A 20,440-nucleotide genomic window follows, 5' to 3' on the forward strand; every position below is an offset into this window, starting at 1 on the left:
CACATTACCTGGGTGCCAGGTGGGAGATAGGCTCCCTGTTCTCGGCTCCAATGCCTAGCCCCAACCCAGAGCAGCTGAAAGCAACTATTACAGGGAAAGTCTGGTTTCTTCCCTGTGGTTTTAAGCTGGGACATGGCATATGTGTAGTCTGGTCAGCACAAGGAACTGTGAACGACTCAAACATGTCCTGTGCTGATGGAATTTTTGGAGATTTTAGCAGCTAAAAAGCTAATAAGTATCACTGAGCATGTGCGAACTGTGATTGTTCATAGACCTATAAGTAGAACTGGCCTTCAGAAGAGGAGGTTACTTATTTGTAACTGGAGAGTCTTTGAGATGTGTGGTCCCTATCTGTATTCCACTGAGGGTTATGTGCATTCTCCATGTGCCCGGAACTGGAGCTTTTAAAAATAGCAGTGTCCAGTAGTCCACCCATACACCCTTGTTCCGCCTCATGGTTTCAACCAAGATGATAAAGGGCGAGGTGGACCAACCACGCCCTCAGTTCCTTCTCCGCCACAAATCAATCAGATCTTCAACAGATGGGAAGGAGAGCACGATTGGAATACAGATAGGGACCAGACATTTCAAAGAGCCGCCAGTTACAGGTAAGTAACCTCCTCTTCTTTGTTGAACGATGGTCTCTATTGTATTCCACTGAGGGTGATTGACAAGCAGTACCTAGTCAGGAAGAGGGTGTGAGGAAGATGATGGAACATAGGATAGCCTCACTGAATGAGGCATCCGTCACAGAATCTTGTGCCAGAGCATAATGGGAAGAGAAGGGGTTTACTGAACTCCACGTGGCCACCCTACATATGTCCATGAGCGGCATATTGTGAAGCGCGGCCATAGTTGATGCTTGTGCTCTTGTGGAATGGGCTCCTACCCAAGGAGAGGAGACAGTCCTGATAACAGAGCATAATGCACCCCAAAACACACTTAGAATTAAGGGTCAGGCTATCTGCTATAGCAACGAATAGTCTAAGTCTGAACAACTTCATCCTCTGCAGATAAAAGACCAGGACCCTTTGGACATCAAGGGAGTGAAGGTGTGTTCCTTCTCTGAGGTATGCAGCTTTGGAAAGAAGGCAGGTAAGCACATGGGTTGGTTGAGGTGAAAATGGGAAACCGCTTTTTGGCAGAAACTTGAGATGCAAACAGAGGGAAACTTTGTCCTTTGACACTTGTGGGGAGGCTCGTAGGACTGCTGGCAGAAAAACTGAGGAGCTTGGTACCATTGAGCAGGAGCTGGCCAACAGAATTTGCACTTGGGTGTTGGTGTATAAATGTCCAGTGACCGTAGGGTCGCTCTATAGTCTGAGTGAGTGCAGAGAATCATCAGTCTTCTGGTTGAAGAGGTGGGGTTCATCAAAGGGAGGTCCTCAAGTGTGTTCTGTATCTCCCTCGAGAACCAGAATTCCCTCCTCATGACAATCTTTGCAGTCATAGTGCATGTAGATATGTCCATGGAATCTACCACAGCCCAGAGTGTTATCCTGGCAACCCGTCTGCCTTCCTCTAAAATAGCCTGGAAATTGTCATGGTCCTGCTGGGGATGCTTGTCCGCAAATTCCACTGATTGGCCATAATTCAAAAAGTCATACATACCAGTAATGCCAGGTAATTAGAGATGAAAAACTGAAGGCTGGCTGATGAAAAGATCTTACGACCCAAAAGGTCCAGTTTCTTACCCTTCTTGTCAGTTGGAGTGGAATGTGTGCTGCTGTCTGGCCTGCTTAGTAATGGCCTAAATAATCAGGAAATTGGGTGGGGGCATTGAGAAAACAAACTCAGACCCTTCGCCCGTACATAGTACCACTTTTCTGCCCTCTTTGGAGTGGGCACACAAGTTGTCAGGGTATGCCAGATGGTGCAGGCCAGAGGAAGAATGGCATCATTGACTGGCTGGTACCGATGAATGCAGAATGTCCAGTAGCTGATGCTGGCTGTCCTGCATCTCCTTCAGTGGCAACCACCCTCCTTAACAGTTCCTGGAACTGGCAGTAGTTCGGGGGGCGGGAGGAGAGGCAGAAAGGATTCTAGGACACTGCTGCCTCTGGAGACAAGGAGGGGAACTGCTCCATATCTGGTGGGACCGTCGGAGTTGGGCTGATTGGTGCATCCTTCAACCCCAGTTCCAAAGGCCTACCTGTCGAAGGCTGGAGTGGTGAGATGGGGGGGTGGGGGGGGGAGGGAGGGGGAACTCCTCTCAGGCAGATAGTGAAGGTTCCAAAGGTGGATACTGGGGCCAAGATCCCCAATATGGCCAACCAGATGGATCTGGCGGTTGCTGTGGTGGTCCCCATGGAGCTGGGTACCAATGGCTCCTGTGCTGAGGGAAGGGAGGACATTGCCACTGGGCTGATGGAGCCTTCGGATACTCTTGCCATTGCTAAGGGACCAGCTGACCATGTGCACCAACTGAACCTTCCGACGATGAGAAGTCAGATCCCTGTTCAAATGGCGGAGCCACTGCCACTGAGGGAGTCACAGAGGACTGCTCAGGAACACGACCTGAAGGGAGTGGAGTCTCTTTGGAGGCGAATGCAGCAGAGGATGCAGGGGTCTCATCTCATCTAGGGCAGTTAATAAGGTCCAGGAGCTGATCTGAATCTCCCTGGTGTCCATAGCACATGTTCCACAGACAGAACCGGAGCTGGAATGGAGGCTGGAATGGAGGCAGAAGGCTGTCTCAGAACAGATGATTCACATGGTTTCAGCAGTAGTGAGGAAGAGGGGGCATGAGGCTCAGCGACTGGGACTGACAGGTCCAATATTTTACGTGACTTCTTGTCGTGCTTGTGGGCCTTGGAACACGCCACTTCTCTGTGGCTGAAACTCAAGGAAGGTGCAGTGTCTTTCTTGGATCTTGAGGAAGACTTACTGCCGTGCTCGTGCACATGCTTCTGAACCTCACAGCTAGACCCCGGCACTGGATCAGTAGTGCTGGTACGGAGGAACCGGACTGGAGCTCTGTGGTAGGAGACGCACTCCTTGATTGCTAAGGCCAATTTATGGGGGTGTTCCCCAGCCTGGATCCGACTATGGCCTCATGGGAACCTCTATGAGGTGCTTCTTGAGGCAGACAGCCTGGCCTTTCCAGGCATGGACAGGGAAGGAGAGGAAGATACTGTACCTGGATAAGACGTGGGTTTCCCCCAAGCAGCACTGGTGCTCATCGCTGATTGAAAACAAGCGAGGGTAGGAAGCACAGATCTTGAACCCCGGTGTTTTTGGTATAATCCAGTACCGGGGTGCCAGGAGGCAGGGGGGTAGGCAGAAAACCACCAAAGTACCACCAGAAAGTCCTTAAATCCTAAGAAAACTACTACAAAAACAATAAAATGCTAACTATAAACAAGAATAAAACAGTCTTTTTGGAGAGCCTGAAAGTGTGTCACAACAGACAAGAGAACAGCAGAAGCTCTGATTCGGACCATACAGCAGTGAGAAGGAACTGAGGGTGCAGTCGGTCTATCCCACTCTTTATCCCCTTGGTCGAAATCAGGAGGCAGATCAAAGATGCATATGAGAACCAACAGGCACTACTACTTCTAAAAGCTCTGGCTCTGGGCATATGGCACCTAACCTTCAGTGGAATACAACAGGGACCATCACTCAAAGAAGAAAATTCTAATTTGGTAGAACAGAGATTCCACTGAATTTAGGATAGATTCAATAAAACTTTTGTCCACCATCACCTGCAGCTCGGGGGTACAGACAGCACCTTTTTGGCTTCTGGATAGGGGGGCAGGGTTGGCAGAGAGGAAGAGCAGTGGGACTGGAGGGTTCTTGTCAATTTCACTGTAATTTACAAGAGACTTCCTTGAGGCGAATCAGGATATTTTTCAACACACCTTCAGACTTCCTCCCATGTTTCTCATGCTTGGGAGGGCTCCCCATAAACATCCACAAGCTACCTCATTATTGTCCTTAAAACTCTCCTTTACTGTGATGCCTACAAAAAAAATTAGCCATATTAGGCTGCTGATGTGCTGAGACCACTGCTTGTCATACTGACTAATACTGTCTCAACGTTTCCTTGTACTCTACTGTTCATCTGTAGACATCTATTTTCTCTTGTCTTATACTTAGATTGTAAGCTCCTTGGGGAAGGGACCATCTTTTTGTTTTGTTTGTGTATAGCACACAGCACGATGAGGTCCTTGTGCATGACTAGGTCCCCTAGCTGCTACAGTAATATAAATAATAATATTATGATTGAATTTTCAACTAACAACAATTTTTGCTGGAAGTAATGACAGTGTAATAGGAAAGAAGATTTTGACCTCCACAAATAGATGACAAATAGTTTAGGTCACGGTATGTAATGCAGTCTGTTGATGTGGAGTAAATTGGCTGCTGTATTATTTTTGCATTTGCTACCCCAGCAACAACAACAAAAAGCTTCTTTGAACCTCTGAGGTCCGTACCATATAAAAATCCTGAAAATAGTTGTTTTGCTACCAAAAAAACAACAACAAAAAAACAAAAACAAAAAAACCAGGGTCTACAAGGCTAATCCATTTTCCAGGATATCCCAAAATTAATTTGATTACAAGTTTCCTAACCTCAGTTCAACTTCAGACAGTTTAGCTCATCTCTTCCTTATGGTTTACCTTTCATTTTTATAAATGTTTCTTTTAGATTATTTTCATGCTTTTAGACTGTTGTAGTACAAACTTTGAAATAATGTTAGTTTCTGAACAACTCTTTAAAGAGACAGTTTTGTTGATGAACACAATACAAAATATATATGTTAACAGGGACTGCCTTCATTTTATGGTATGTACAACACCATACCAATCAATGTATAGGGGGGAAGGGATAGCTCAGAGGTTTGCGCATTGGCCTGCTAAACCCAGGGTTGAGAGTTCAATCCTTGAGGGGGCCATTTAGGGATCTGGGGCAAAAATCTGTCTGGGGATTGGTCCTGCTTTGAGCAGGAGGTTGGACTAGATGACCTCCTGAGGTCCCTTCCAACCCTGATATTCTATGATTAATATAATCTGAGAGGGCTAGAGAGTTAACAGAATTGTGCAATGTAAGCTTTAAGTTAGGAGGAAAAAAACAGTAACTTAAGAAAATGTTAGTACTATGACTTACCAGAAAAGATAAACTCATAAATATGTCTTCAGATGGTACCCCAAACAGGCTGTTCAGTGCCAGTGATAGAACAAGCCTAAATAAATCTGTGGGGTGGTCCATGGAAATTTAATCATTTCCCTGAAATCCCTAAAAACACCCTTAAAAAAATAGGAGGAAGAGGTGGGGAGAACAAAGCACAGAATTCATACAAGAGATAGACCCTAAAAGAAACTGAACAATTTAAGATTCACCCCTTTCTATATTCCATATTACCTAAGAAACATAATTCTCTTTACCTCTCCATGGTATATGACATATATGAAGCAAACAAGAATTATCCTAGTTGTACAATAAAACTTTAAAGTTGTTCAGAGTACTTTGAATACTCCCACTTCACGATGCCCAAAAGTTGCAATGTGATTTATTGCCAATACAACTAGATTTTGTGCAAATATGCTATGCTAATAAAAATATCTGGCTGGCCCTGAGGGCTCAAATCTGCTAAATGGGAGTAAAGAGTGCTCAGCATCTTAAGAGAATGGGAGCATTGAGCACCTCAGAGGATGCGACTCTAAATGTACGAAGTTAGCCCCAAGATTATCTCTATGTTAAAGCTTAACACACACAGTATTAATGGATGCAGGGGGTGACAACAGCAGCGATTTGCTTAACTCTAGATATAAGTAATATGTAAATTATGTGAATATATGAAGTAGTATCTTCTATGTTATAAAATTATACATACACACACAGTATGGTATTCTGTATACACTGTGCAGGATTCAACAATCAGCAGAAAACATGCTCCATCAGAATCTATTCTTACCTACATTCAAAGATGAACTGTAACTATTGCTAAAGACAATTATCAGTAACAGCTTTGTAATGAAGACAAGGCCAATGATAAAGTAATGACTCAAGAAGGAATATAAGATAGAACGGTATATTTAAAAGGGTCTCTGATTTGTACCTCAGTTGTTTGCGTAGCTGTTCTAGTTCCATATTCTGTTCTGTTACTGTTTTCAAAAATTGTTGGTTAGTCTGTAAAAGGAAGAAAGAATTGTAACATATTCCTTGTTCTGTTGAAGGCTATTTTAATGAAAAGTCTTGTTATATGGTGTCTCCTTTATCTGATACTTAGTATGTTCACTAATGAAAGCAGGCATGCAGATTTATTCATTTATTCCCTTTAATCAATTTATTGCTTATTTTATGTGGGCTTATTCATTAATGCACTTACTCTTTCATCAGGCATCCTGTTAAGGTAGACTAACTACTGTGACTAGAGGTACAGAAAATACTATCTTTAAAGAATTTCAAACTCTCAGTTTAAGCTCTTCTCTTAAATTATGGCTTGATTAAATTAGAAAGCCATCTATTTGCTATAGAAACCAAAGATATTTTTCACTAGATAACTATTTTGAAGTTATATAAAAAAATTTGGAACAGCACAAAACATTATATGAACATTACTTAAGCTTCAGATTATTTCTGTTTACAGACATTTTATAATATTTAACTAGTGTAGTTTAAAAAGAAGCATCAAACATATTTTGTGGAAAAAGCCAAATCCCATTTTTAATTATGGTCTGTGGATGGAGGTAAAACACTAGTATACCTAACACCCTCAGTCTATAATGGGACGATGACTAAGGCTGCGAGTCTGTCAAGGAAGTCACAGATTCCGTGACTTTCTGGGACCTCCATGACTTCTGCAGCAGCTGGTGTGGCTGGCTCCGGGGCTGCCTGAAGAGTTTCAATAGCCCATGGGCCAGCCGCACTGACGGCTGCAGAGGTAGTTTCAGGCCACCACAGCAGCAGGGGGGTCCTGGGCCACGTGTTACTGCCCACTCCAGCACTGGTGGGGGTCCCGGGCCACACACCACAACCCCCACCCCTCCAGAGCACCCGTGGCGCCCCTGAGCTGTGAGCCCCCCCAGAGCACCCATAGCGCCCCCAGGCTGCCCTCTCCCCCTCAGCACCCAAGATTTAGTCAGTGGTATATAGTACAAGTCATGGACACGTCATGGGCCGTGAATTTTTATTTACTGCCCGTGATCTGTCCATGACTTTTACTAAAAATACTTATGACTAAAACATAGCCTTAACTGTGACCCATGAACCTCTCAATACCAATGGGATTATGAGAATATTCTAATCCTGGTATGTACATTCTTGGTTCACCAAAGAATATCATGTAAGGTCTTAAATGAAAGCCAGGGTCATATGGTTCCTTACATTTCACAATTATATTATGTATAGATTTAGTATGGAGACATACCTATCTCACAGAACTGGAAGGGACCCTGAAAGGTCATTTAGTCCAGCCCCCTGCCTTCATTAGCAGGACCAAGTACTGATTTTGCCCCAGATCCCTAAGTGGCCCCCTCAATGACTGAACTCACAACCCTGGGTTTAGCAGGCCAATGCTCAAACCACTGAGAGGTATGGGAGACCTAAAATGTGCTGGACAATCTTAGTTATTTTGTTTCAAATGAAAACTTTCTTGCCTTTTCCTTGAGAAGATGTTCACATTTTCAAGACTCAAATTTAACATAATGCAAACTATACACTAGGGTGAAAGCTTGTCATCAATTTCTCCTAAAGATCACAAATTATTGTTTACCCCACAACCACCAAAGGATGGTTCTTGGCATCCAAAAGAGCCACAGATCACTGGATTTTTTGGTGGACTCCAAGATCAGTTTACCCTCTCACAAGGCAGTGCTGAACAGGCTACAGCTGATTGCACAAGACCAGCACAAGCTTCCTACCAGCTTGCTGTCTATGGCTGAAAAAACTCCTCTGCTGAGCAGCCAAGAGTGGTCAGCAGTACGAAGTCAGTACTGCCGACGGGACTGAGAATAAAGGACAACTCCCAGCTCTGACAGACTCCATTTGTGGTCTTGGTCAAGTCACAAAGGCCAACAATTTTGAAGTAATCAAACTAAAGTTTAGCTAACTTTAGAAATAGGATTAAATCTGTTTTTTGAATATTTCCATCTGTATTAAACAAACTCTGAAGTTTAGAAAAGAGAAGGAGAACATGGATAACATAGGCTCCACATTATACATAGGACAAGTCCTATGCTCTTTTCATAAGGTAGATACAGGAGGGAAGGAAGGAAGGAAGAAGACAATTTCATGTGTAAGGCTTTCTGGGATGGGCTACTCACTAGATTAGTTACTGGGGAAGGGACTAACACAACCTAGTTTATACAGTAAGGTATTCTTCAAGAGTAAAAAACACCAATTAAGACAATTTATGATAAGGTCCAATTGCTTGTAAATTATATGACATTATCCAAGGACAGCATGTTATGTGTCATGTTACTAGACATGTAATGTCTGGTGTCTCTATGTTTTCCTTTATTGGCGATCCCCTGTGATGGGACGTACATGCCACACTAATCCTGAAAGGGTTAATGAAGCTGAGAAAGGGCCAATTAGAGTGATAGGCCGCACATGAGGGCATTAGGCTGGTGAAGCAACCCCTCATTAGAAGATGAAGCTCAGGTGAGGAGGTGTGGGCTGGGCTAGTATAAAGCCCAGAAGCTGGTATCAAAAATGGCTGCAGTAAAGAAGTCTATAGCTATTCTCTGTGCATTAGAGAGGAAAGGAGAGACCCAAGGGAAAGAGTAGACCCCTTATGGAAGGGCATACTCAGACGAGAGAAGGGTAGAGAAGAAAGCCTGTGAGAGCTGGGTAGGGAGCAGCCAGGTTGGAGACTAAACAGACCTTTGCAGCATGTTGTAGGGTCTCTGGGCTGGAACCTGGAGTAGTGGGCAAGCCTGGATTCCCCTACCAGCCACTGATGCATTGGCATTGCCTGGACAGCAGGCCCAGTGAGCCTCTATACCCCAGAAGGGGAAACCACACAGTGACCTGGCTGCAGAGCTGAGTCATGAAGAGAAAACTGCAGTTGTCAGAGGGAGAGAGGGGCCGCAGAGTTAGAGAAAGGACAATGGAGAGAAGGCAGACCACAAGAGGAGACATCGGACCCACAAGAGAGCTAATCTCCAGAACAGACAGGAGTAGGTGCCACCTGTGGTAAGTACAATACCCTGATACCCCCCCAGAATATAAACTAACTAACTAATAGTTTGAAAATATGAATGCATTGTCCAGATGGAATCACTTACCAACTCTGTTTTCTCATTGGCTAATCGAAGTTGCTCAGTCAGTTGTTGAAAGCCAGCCAACTGATCCTAAAATAGAAGATGCAGAGCTTGTAATCATCATTATAAAGGGCTTGTAATTATCCTAAAGGCATTTTAAGTTCAACTGAAAGCAATTTCAACAAATTAGATATGTTATGTTTTATGCAGTCAACGTTACTTTAATTTTTTGGATTTTAATTAGATTATTAGTGGGATTTGACCTGGTAAATCTTTGGGTACATCACAGATTTACTACTGAAAAAAGGGGTCTAAAACCTTAAGGTCAATTTCTAAGCAGTCACATAATGCCTCCCTCCTAAATGGGTACCAAGCCTAGCAGGATGCAAACATGCATAAAGGTTTGGACTACTCCCCTGACTCCAGAACACCCTCTAGACAACTCTTGTCACAACGGACCTGCAGAGCAGCTTTTTCACAGGTTATGTGGGGGAAAAAAAAAAAAAATGAACAATGCCTTCTACTCCATATTCACTTTGCTGAGTTTGGATTTTCTAGCAGGTAGCTACATATAGCACCCTGCTGCGATTTAGCCCACAGACCACTAATTAAACAGTGCAGCCAGAGGTATGAACTGAACCTTTTAAAAAATATGAACTTATTTTTGAAGGGTGTTGAAGAACCACATGACTGATTCTTGCTCTAGCTCATGGTAGTTCTTTATATATACACACACACACACCCTACTGCAATATGCATGCCCCATCTGATTGTCAATGGATACATGAAATATAGCTTACCTATACGATCTGGACTAGAACAAAGAGTGGCACCTGAAATCTACAATTGCCTCTGACCATTAAATAATATTTAGATGATTGTTATAATACATTTGGTGTCAGATAGCTAAGTAGTGATATACAACATTTTAAATCTGCCTTACTTACAGCTCTGGAATTTCTCCAGATTATAATGACTTGCCAAAAGAAACAATACAATCAAAATTACTTTTTGCTTTTGCCTTTCTACCACATGAATCTGTGCTTCAGTCATGTGCCCCTGGTACTGCTGCTGGAGTTGATCTAGTTCCTGTGATACTGTCTGCCAGAGCTCTAGTGCTTGCTCTTTTTCCTAGAAGGTTTAAAAACAAGAGATTATATAGAAGATTCTCTTACCAGAATGTGTTTAGCTTAATGTACAACACTTTAAAAACAGGGGACCTTTTCCTTTATGTTAAAGAAACTTAATATAATTCTTGTAAATGTGACTTCCTGTTTCTCTTCTTTCACCATCATCAAGATACAGTGACTACTAGATATCTCTTTTACGGAATAAACTTAGGAGACACACTGCTTTTCAAAGCATTCCCACAGCTATACTATGCTCTGGCTGGTATTGGTAGGGATGTAGTTTTCATAGGGAAGTCAGAATTTTATTTCTCTAGATACTTTTATGGATCTCATCGAAGGACTCCTGATGCAGTTTTCTCTTCCTTCCCAGTCTCCAAAAAGCAGACTCAAGATGGGATTTGTTTGTTTAAATGGATGAATTCAGTGACAATTCACTATTCTACTACTGAAACCAGAAGTCCCATTTTGTGACTTTATTCACAAAATACCAACTTTAGAGAAGTGAAAATGTTTCAAGAAAGTGTGACTTAACATGACCCTGTCATGCTAAAGATCTGAACAGATTAATAGGTTCTGCTTTTTTTTTTTGTTCTTTTAAAAAGAGTAGTTCTTTTCAGAAGTTTAAATTAGAAGCGACACGTGGCTTCTACTGCGAGTTCTGAGACTCTGATTCAACATACCAGCCTATTTGATTCAAATAGCTAAAATAAGCTCTCAATTACATGGATCAGCACCCAGTGAAATTATAGTAGCTGCACCTGTGGAACAGCAGAATTTGGTCTTTGTGTATAAGAGAGGTCATCAGCCTGTTATAGTAATGATCTTAGATTAGAGAATCTAGCCTTTTCTAGCTTTAGATTCTGATTTTCTACCTTCCAAACAATGCGAACTTGTTTCTCATTTCACATTTACTATCTTTTTGACCAGTGTTCACCAAAAATGATTGGTGAAAATTTCAATATGTATTCTCAATGGATGTAAAAAGGCTTTACCATCCTGCCTCATCGCTATTTCCTTTCTCTAGTCGGGAATTGGGGGGGAGGGAGAAATCAATATAGTAATTAAGTATTAGTACAAAACACAAACTCTCTGAGTGCAAAACTCCAAATTCTTTCAGACTGGTAATCAAAAGTATCAGTGTTTGTAGGTTACCAAAAAAAATAAAAATAATAATAAAAAAAAATCAGTAAAGAGTACTTTTAATATTTCTAATAAAAAAAAGATAGTTCTGAAGAGTGATTTTTTACCAACTGATGATGATTTCCCCAATGTGCAAAGGAATTAGCCAAAGAAATAAAGTAGCAGCTGTTTTAAAATCACTCACTTGATTGGCTAGTTGTAACTGATCTTGAAGGTTTCTTACTATTTCTTCATCTGCAAACACATCACTCCCCAAGAGAGTGCCAGAAGGAAGGGCCTCCAGCTGCTTCTCAACAGCTTCTTTCAATTCCTCATGCAGTCTGTGACACAAATATAGTAAACCATTGCTTTTTCAACAATATTTTTTTTAACATTTGGAGTAGCATAAGTACAATGAATGTAAAATTCATTAAAACTAAATCTTTAAAACAAGTTATATTTACAGTGCACCTTCTAAATGTAATTGATATTTTGAATTAATGTTTAATTATGAGTATTATAAAATTAAGACTAATTTAAAATACATGAATTTCACTATAAATTACGTTAGAAATCATAAAATTGTTTAATCTTCTCAGAGGTAACAGATTCTTACAAGACCCTTGCTTTCCTCTCCAGAAGAAACTCTTTAAATACTAAAGACTTGTCTACATGGTGCATTAGTCCATGGAATATAAATTTTTAGTCGTGACTAACTAGCCCATGTGCACCCTGATGGTGTGCACTAAAAATTCCCTAATACGTATTGACATAATGTTTGAAATGGGCCTACATTAATGTGCCCTAGGGAATTCTTAGTGCACAACAGCAAGTCCACACAGGCCAGTCGGTGAATGACATGCTAGTGTGGACTAAATCTTACACCTCTCTGGTGCAAACTAAAGACCCATCTACAGAAGTCCTAAGGTTAGTTCATCCAGAAGTTCAGCTTTGCAAGCATTTTTGTTGTGCATATACGGCAGTTTTTATAAATTTTTGCCTGTCATTGAGACTAACATTGTAGAAAAACAGTGGTATTATGGATCTAATCTGAGTCTCAGTTTTAACTCCCTTCTTCATGAATACTAGCACATATTTTCTGCCTCTTATCCATCATCTTACTCCATGGAAGTGCATGCATATAGAGACACTTACTTCTAAGTCAGCCAAAGACGGGGGGGAGAACAAGAACTAAATTAAACTCAAGGTTTCAGGTGCTTTTCTAGGAGTTTTACAATTTATGCTTTGATTATTTATGCCTAAAACAAACATCGGGGGGAAAAACTGAAAGGCTTTCATACCTTCAGTGAACATAATTTTTGCAGTAATTGTATATTTAGTCAAGAGATCAGAATTGCTCTCTGTGAAAGCAAGACAGATGTGCTTTTAAATCATATTATATGCTTAAATATAAATTGTTATCCAATGGAGAAGAGTGGAGGCTAGAGGTAGATCTTTGAGCTTGCCATTGAAATGAACATGGATTTCTAATCTCCAAAGATTACTGAGTGACCGTGCAAGGTACCAGGGTGACTGCAGTTGAGACCACTAGCAACTTTATTTTTAAACTAAAGTTTGGAAGTTACAGAATGACCAAAATCATTGATCAATTTCATATAAAATTGATCAAACTTCTAAAATTACAACATTTTTGACTCTAGCTTTTTTCCAAATGCTAAGGCATTGTTTTGGAGCATTATCTTGTGGTGGCTTTTCCTACTAGATAATCTCCCTCATGTAAATTGTCCACTCTGTCTCAGAGTGGCAGCCCTTGTAACTGCCAAGAATTGAGGTAGTAGTCCCCTCACTACACTATGCATTTAACATGACCCTGTCACAAGCATTTAAAAATAAAATAAATCCTCCTTCCTTGCTTGCCTGTAAGAGAAATTGATTGATTAGTTTGTGTATTGGTGTAAGTGTGGGTATGTTTGAGAGAAGTGACCTAGTGATCTAGACAAACTGGATTGGGCCAAAAGAAATCTGATGAGGTTCAGCAAGGACAAGTGCAGAGTCCTACATTTAGGAAGGAAGAATCCCATGCACTGCTACAGGCTGGGGACCAACTGGCTAAGCAGCAGTTCTGCAGAAAAGGACACAATGATTACAGCGGACGAGAAGCTGGATATGAGTCAGCAGCGTGCCCTCTTTGCCAAGAAGGCCAATGGCATATTGGACTGTATGAGTAGGAGCATTGCCAGCAGATCGAGGGAAGTGATTATTCCCCTCTATTCAGCACTGGTGAGGCCACACCTAGAGTACTGAATCCAGTTTTGGTCCCCCCACTACAGAAGGGATGTGGACAAATTGGAGAGAGTCCAGTGGAGGGCAATGAAAATGATTAGGGGGCTGGGGCACATGACTTACGAGGAGAGGCTGCGGGAACTGGGGTTATTTAATGTGCAGAAGAGAAACGTGAGGGGGGGATTTGATAGCAGCCTTCAACTACCTGAAGGGGGGTTCCATAGAGGATGGAGCTAGGCTGTTCTCAGTGGTGGCAGATGACAGCACAAGAAGCAATGGTCTCAAGTTGCAGTAGAGGAGGTCTAGGCTGGATATTAGGAAACACTATTTCACTAGGAGGGTGGTGAAGCACTGGAATGAGTTACCTAGGGAGCTGGTGGACTCTACATCCTTGAAGGTTTTTAAGGCCCAGCTTGACAAAGCCCTGGCTGGGATCACTTCGTTGGTGTTGGCCCTGCTTTGAGCAGGGAATTGGACTAGATGACCTCCTGAGGTCTCTTCCAGCCCTTATATTCTATGATTCTAAGACCTTATTGAGGAAAAGCCAACTCTCAGAGAGAGACTCATTTAGGCTACACCTGTACTTGGAGCTAGCATTGATATTCCCATCTTGAACAGCCATACTCAAGCTAGCTCTCATCAAGCTAGCACGATGAAAATATAAGCATAGATGCAGTAGCACAGCCAGCAGCAGCAGGGGCTGTCCACCCTCAGTACAAAATTGCTTGCACTGTTTGGGAACCACACACTTCTATTCTAGTTTCACCTCACATCTAATTTGTTGTAAGGCCTTAGGTAAGTAATCTTCATCACAGATGCTCCATCTATAAAATGGTGATGATAAAGCCTGCCTCAAAGGAGTATTGTGAGAACTAGTTGTTTGTACAAACTGCTTGAAAACATCTGGCCTGATGCTGTACCTGCCTGCTTTGAGGGGAACTGAAGTTGCACAAGGCATCCACAAACCCTGCTTTTCCTGATGGCCTTTGCCCCCAAAGCCCCCAAAGTGGGTAGCATTGGCCAGGTAGATAAGGATAGGAAAGGTACCATGGCTGGGGTGTTTGGGGATACAGTGATTTGCCAGACTGCTGTGGATCACTGTGTGTTACATAAGGCTGTCCTCCATTGATGGAACAGTTCGGGGAGGACCATGACTAACAGTATCTGCCCCCACCAGAAAATGAATGCCATGTAGTGTGCAGCAGCTGATGCAGAAGGATACAAATGTGCACCCCCATTTGCATCTATGGAGAGGGAGGTAAATCAAGCATGCAAAAAAGTAGTAATGTAGCCACGGTAATATGGGCAGCAGAAGCATGGGCTAGCTGTCCCATGTACATACCCACAGGGTCTGGGCAGGTTTGTACTTGGGGCAGCTAGCCCATTCTAGGCCTCCCTGTACTACAATACTTATTTTTCACACTACCATGTCTATTGGAGTTGGTAATCAACTGATGAAAGATATCTAAGTGCTACATAAACTCCTGACCAACTGTATAGTAAAAAAGAGATACCACAGACCTTATTCATGTCTGTTAGGATTATTAAAAGCAGCAGGATTTGGCCTTATATTTGTAATCCCCTCTTCACCCCAGAGACACTGGAATGATAGACATCCAACTGCATACGTATAAAATGTATCTTAAGAAGTGTCTGTCAAATCAATTAACAGGCCTTGAAGTTTATCCAAATCTGTTTGCTGAAAGACAGCCTATTCAAATACACAGGTGCCCTGAATCAGACCCATTCAATCTTAGTTTGGGAATTCCTCACTGTTTGGTTTAAAGACCCCAGATTATAGCTGGTTGTACTTCGGGCCTCCAATTAATGCTGCTCCCCAGCGGAAATAAATTAGTGCTGACCACCCCCAATGAGGCAGTTAATAATCATTTAGCACTTCTGAATTTTTTTTTTTTTTTCAAGCCCTGTTAAAGAATACCTGAGCATTTCTGCAAATGCTTTAAAATTAACCAAAAGTTTTAGACTATTCTTTTCTGTCTGAAAAGCATTTTGATGAGAAGTGCTAAATGATTAATTAATTAGCATAATTCCTATTGTCATTAATGGCAGTTGTCTGCCTATACAGGGAGGAAAAAAACTTCATGAAATAGTAGTATAAATACTTTATAAGAATAGATTTCAGTTACACAGTATCTTTATTGTACTGCTCACTTACAAAGGGTAGGTTTCCAATGTTACTCTGATAACCATAAGTAACCCTGCTCCTCTCTTTTGAAGAATTATGACATACAGGGACACAATCAACTCAAATCCCACTTATATTTCACTTGTATTTACTGTTACATGCCATGCGCAAGATTAGTATAACAAAGGTTACAGAAAAAGATCTACATATACACAAAATTAAAAAGCCTGAAAATTTACAGTTAAACTGTCTCCCCTGCATACTTTAGTCTACTCCTCTTCTATATGTGGGCCTCTCACACAGCAACACAAGAGAGTAACATACTTAGTCATTTTTTTTTTTTTTTCAAACCACAAAAACTGGCAGGGAGTCCCAGTTGCAGTATCTGAGAATACTTAACTATATTACAAGTTGACTTGCCTTTCAACTCTATGTATGCATATACATTAAATATAACCACTTCTCAGCAAAACATATTACTACTTCACATAGTAAATTCAGTTTTTACACCAAAATCAGCAGAAATGTCAGTGATTGCTACATGCTAAGCCAAGCAGGGGCTTGTGTAAATAGCTTAATTATTCATTTTTTTCAATTTGCACTGACCCTCTCCTGCTCCCCCTGACCCCGAGCCACCTCTTGGATTTCCTTGTCTCTTTGCTCTCTCAGATCTCAGAGTTCCTTCAGAGCTGATAAGAATGTCACCATTTAGAGTGATACTATATTTTGAAGACCGTATATGTTTTAATATCTGATAGTCAACAAAATAACGATTTGCATACCTGGGAAAACAAATGTAAATGCTACAACTGAAGTGGAGAAAATCTGTCACGTAATAAACTATATGCTTGATTCTCTCTCTCCCTGCACACCTGTCACACTGAAAATAGCTTATATTTATGCAATAAGACATCATGTGAACTAAACTGAATTACTTTACAGCACCGCAATGATCATTGAGAGAGCATACACCACAGTGATTTTCTTAGATCACCACAAACAGTTTCTGCTGGTCTATCATCTCTGATTTTCAGTCTTATTAGTTTATTAGCAATTACCAGCTATCAGAAGACACTTCAACACTAACATAAGAAAGCTGAATACATCCATGTATGTTATGTCCTCCAAAAGAAATGAACTGAACATGTATCTTTATGTGAAGCATATCACTCTTGAAAAGTACATCCTACATTTACTGTAATTACAAAGGTATTAATAAAATGGACATGACAGGGTCCAGTTAGGATGCCAGCTAAGCATTTTTCTCAACACCAATATTTCTCTTAATATGAGCACTGAATTTATTTTCTGATTTAAGCATCTTGGTTGAATTTGATGTCCCCCACTTAAATTTAGTTAATATGGCTCACTGACTACAACTGCTGACTAATCAAGAAAGGCTTTAATAGAGCTCTGAAGTGAACTCACTCTATTTCAGGGGTCGGCAACCTCTGGCACGCGGCTCGCCAGGGTAAGCACCCTGGCGGGCTGGGCCAGTTTGTTTACCTGCCGCGTCGGCAGATTCGGCCGATCGCGGCTCCCACAAGCCGTGGTTCGCCGTCCCAGGCCAATGGGGCTGCGGGCAAGGGATGTGCTGGCTGCGGCTTCCATCCCTTGCCCGCAGCCCCATTGGCCTGGGACGGCGAACCACGGCTTGTGGGAGCCGCGATCGGCCGAATCTGCCGACGCGGCAGGTAAACAAACTGGCCCAGCCCGCCAGGGTGCTCACCCTGGCGAGCCACATGCCAGAGGTTGCTGACTCCCGCTCTATTTCAACCTCTCAGCAGCAAAAGATAGGTTTGGTAACAGAGCTGGGGGCAGGGAAGGCACCATATACAGTGAGACTGAAGGTTCAACCTGGACCTGGTCATGACTCAGAATCTATGCCCACGGTAGATTTCCCCCTCATTCACATGGTGAGACACCACAAGAATGTGGGCGATGTTAGAGGTACTAGCAGATAGCAGATCTGTGGGTCCGAATTAACCTAGTGTTGGAGCACAAAGTCAAAAATAAGAGGATAAACAGTGAAAATTAAGGTACATAATGCTCTGTATAGCTCTTAGTTTCATGAGTACGTTCATTGACTTTAATGGATAGCAAATACTACACTGTTTTATTTGCAAGACTGCACCTGTAATCTGTATTTTTGGGAACATTAATAGTGTAAAAATTAGTATCAAAAGGTGAAGATAGGAACAAATGTAGAATCCCAGAAGCCAGCGTACATTGGAAGCAGAATCAAGGAAGAGACAACCTGCTATTAAAAGAAGCAGGAGAAAGACAAGCAAGTCTGGAGTCCATTCTCCTTAATTACGAACATCACATATACATATTAAAAAAAATGCACAGTTGAAAATACACACCTTGCGCAATACACAAAATAAATGTATACACTGACTTCTAAACAATCAAATTTGTATTATTCCTTGTTTGTTATGTATATACGTAGCTCAAATTTCCAAACCTGGGTGCCTCAACACATTTCAGCACCTAAGAGGTTAAGTTTAAACGCGCAAGTATGAAAATTTTGGCCACAGTACACAGATTCAGAGGTTTATCTCCAGGTCCCTAGAAATACTTTAACATGTTAAACACTTTACATTTCTAAAAATTAGTCAATCAATTAATTTACCTTTCATTTTCCTTGGTGACTTCTTGAAGTTTTAGTCTCATCTCACCCATCTGTGTCTGAGAAATTAAAATTTGACAGTGAAATTTCACATTTAAATCACAGGGCCTTTAAGCAGTAAAGTCACACACTGAAATACCATTCCTTTAACTTTCAAAAATTTAATGTTTATTTCTGACTAGTTATGTTTAAAGATGGACAATTGTGTAAAGTGATTTTTATTTTTGCAAGAGAATTAACTGGTAGATCATATACACCGTTACCTCGATATAACCCCAATTTGGATATAATGCGGTAAAGCAGTGCTCGGTGGGGGGGGCGGGGGCTGCGCACTCCAGAGGATCAAAGCAAGTTCAATATAACAGGGTTTCACCTATAACGCAGTAAGATTTTTTTGGCTTCCGAGGACAGCGTTATATCGAGGTAGGAAGTTTTATAATGCAATAAAAATCTTGCATAAATGTTAAACAAACATTTTATTGTGTTACAAGTGAACAGTTACACACAGCGGTAGCAAAGTCATCACTAAATTTGGTTTTTAAGAGTTTAGGTGTTCCTGGGTAATGAACTCAGTTAAAGAACACAAGCTAATATTAAATATTTCACAAAATAGGATTCTTGCCACTCGTCCCTGCTGCCACATTAGGAATATGTCGTTGGGCATATTTAGTCTCTCAATGCTATTTCCAAGATCGTAGACAACATATTGGGCAGGTTGGGCATATTCAATTTCTTTTCATAAAAGATCCACCTCTCCCTTCAAAAAGGGGAGTATCCTAATAAAACTTCAAAAGGTAGTACAAAACAATTTCCTTTGCCGGAAAACAGTGCGATAAGCTATTAGTACTAAAGGACTGAAATATTACTACTGATGGCAGCCACTGTGCTCTTAAAATTAATTTAATTCTAGAAAGTTGTAATTTGGGCACAATATGTACAAAGCTATAAACTAGTTTCTGGTCTAATTTATTTTTAGATTATAAGAATGTTGGTGTTTAATATTGAAGCAAACACTTCATTTTCAAGTGTTGTATTGACTTAGTTCCTCTTAATATTGGTACTTAAAATTTTATTTCCTAGTTTTTTTAAATGAATATAGAGATGAAAAATTTACATTTAATTGCATGTTTTTTTTTCTTTTAATAAATACAATCAAACCTTTCCAGTGGTATGATTCATACCTGATAGTACTGTAGCTGTTCACTCATTTCCTCCAGATGTTTATCATACTCAGCAATTAGAGGGGACAGTAAGCTAAAAGTGAAAAATGTATAAGATACATAATTAGATAGTTGCTGGAGTGTTCTGGTAGTTACCAGGTTTTACAGAAATGCCCTTATCAAACTACTATTCAACCTGAGCCAAACATATTAAAATAAAAATACTTTTCTCTACTTCCTGATGGAACTATAATAAGTCAAATGAACAACCTTTGGTTATTACTTTTAAAGTATGCACATCAACTTAAAGAAAAATGTCATTCAAAGTTCAAGTGCATTTGCAAAACTTAGCTTTCAGAATTAAGCTACTTTAACTGTGAAAGTGATGTTAATGCAACATTATATAATGAAACACTAGAAAAGGTAAAAAATTAAGAGTGAACATAGACCATAAATTGTACTTTTGTATGTGAAACAAACAAAGCAGGAACATCAACTATAAGGCAGGTGTAAAATAATGCACCTTAATTCACACACTTTATTTTTCTTCCTAATACTTTTTTTTTTCCTACTACAGTTCTTTCTAATCAGTCAACAGTTAAAGTTTTTCATATTTGCTTACTGACCAATTTGCAACCACAAGCAATTTGCACTACTGTTTAAAAATCACTATTCAGTTTGTCCCACTGTCTATATGAAGTCAGAGAGAGAGAGAGAGAGAGATCCTTCTATAAATTGGAGATTTTTAAGAACAGGTTAAACACCTGTCAGGCATGGTCTAGATCAGGGGTAGGCAACCT

At 40.9% G+C, this 20,440-nt stretch overlaps 1 protein-coding gene across 11 annotated transcripts in view; it reads right to left on the reverse strand.

The window, feature by feature from the left end:
• The window catches only part of SCLT1 (sodium channel and clathrin linker 1), a 120,447-nt gene that overhangs the window by 88,205 nt on the left and 11,802 nt on the right, over positions 1 to 20,440 (reverse strand). For all 11 annotated transcript variants that reach the window (XR_006176801.2, XR_010601778.1, XR_010601777.1 and 8 more), the window contains exons 5-10: positions 19,662 to 19,734; positions 18,484 to 18,539; positions 11,664 to 11,799; positions 10,218 to 10,340; positions 9,234 to 9,299; positions 6,062 to 6,132 (exon numbers count right to left, since the gene is read on the reverse strand). Coding sequence is in view for 7 of the 11 variants with exons in the window: in XM_005282740.5 (XP_005282797.2) it covers positions 6,062 to 6,132; positions 9,234 to 9,299; positions 10,218 to 10,340; positions 11,664 to 11,799; positions 18,484 to 18,539; positions 19,662 to 19,734 (525 nt within the window). In the remaining 4 variants the exon portion in view is untranslated. The remainder of the gene's footprint in view (positions 1 to 6,061; positions 6,133 to 9,233; positions 9,300 to 10,217; positions 10,341 to 11,663; positions 11,800 to 18,483; positions 18,540 to 19,661; positions 19,735 to 20,440) is intronic.

The sequence above is a fragment of the Chrysemys picta genome, chromosome 5 (assembly GCF_011386835.1).
Source record: "Chrysemys picta bellii isolate R12L10 chromosome 5, ASM1138683v2, whole genome shotgun sequence".
Classification (NCBI taxonomy): Eukaryota; Metazoa; Chordata; order Testudines; family Emydidae; genus Chrysemys; species Chrysemys picta.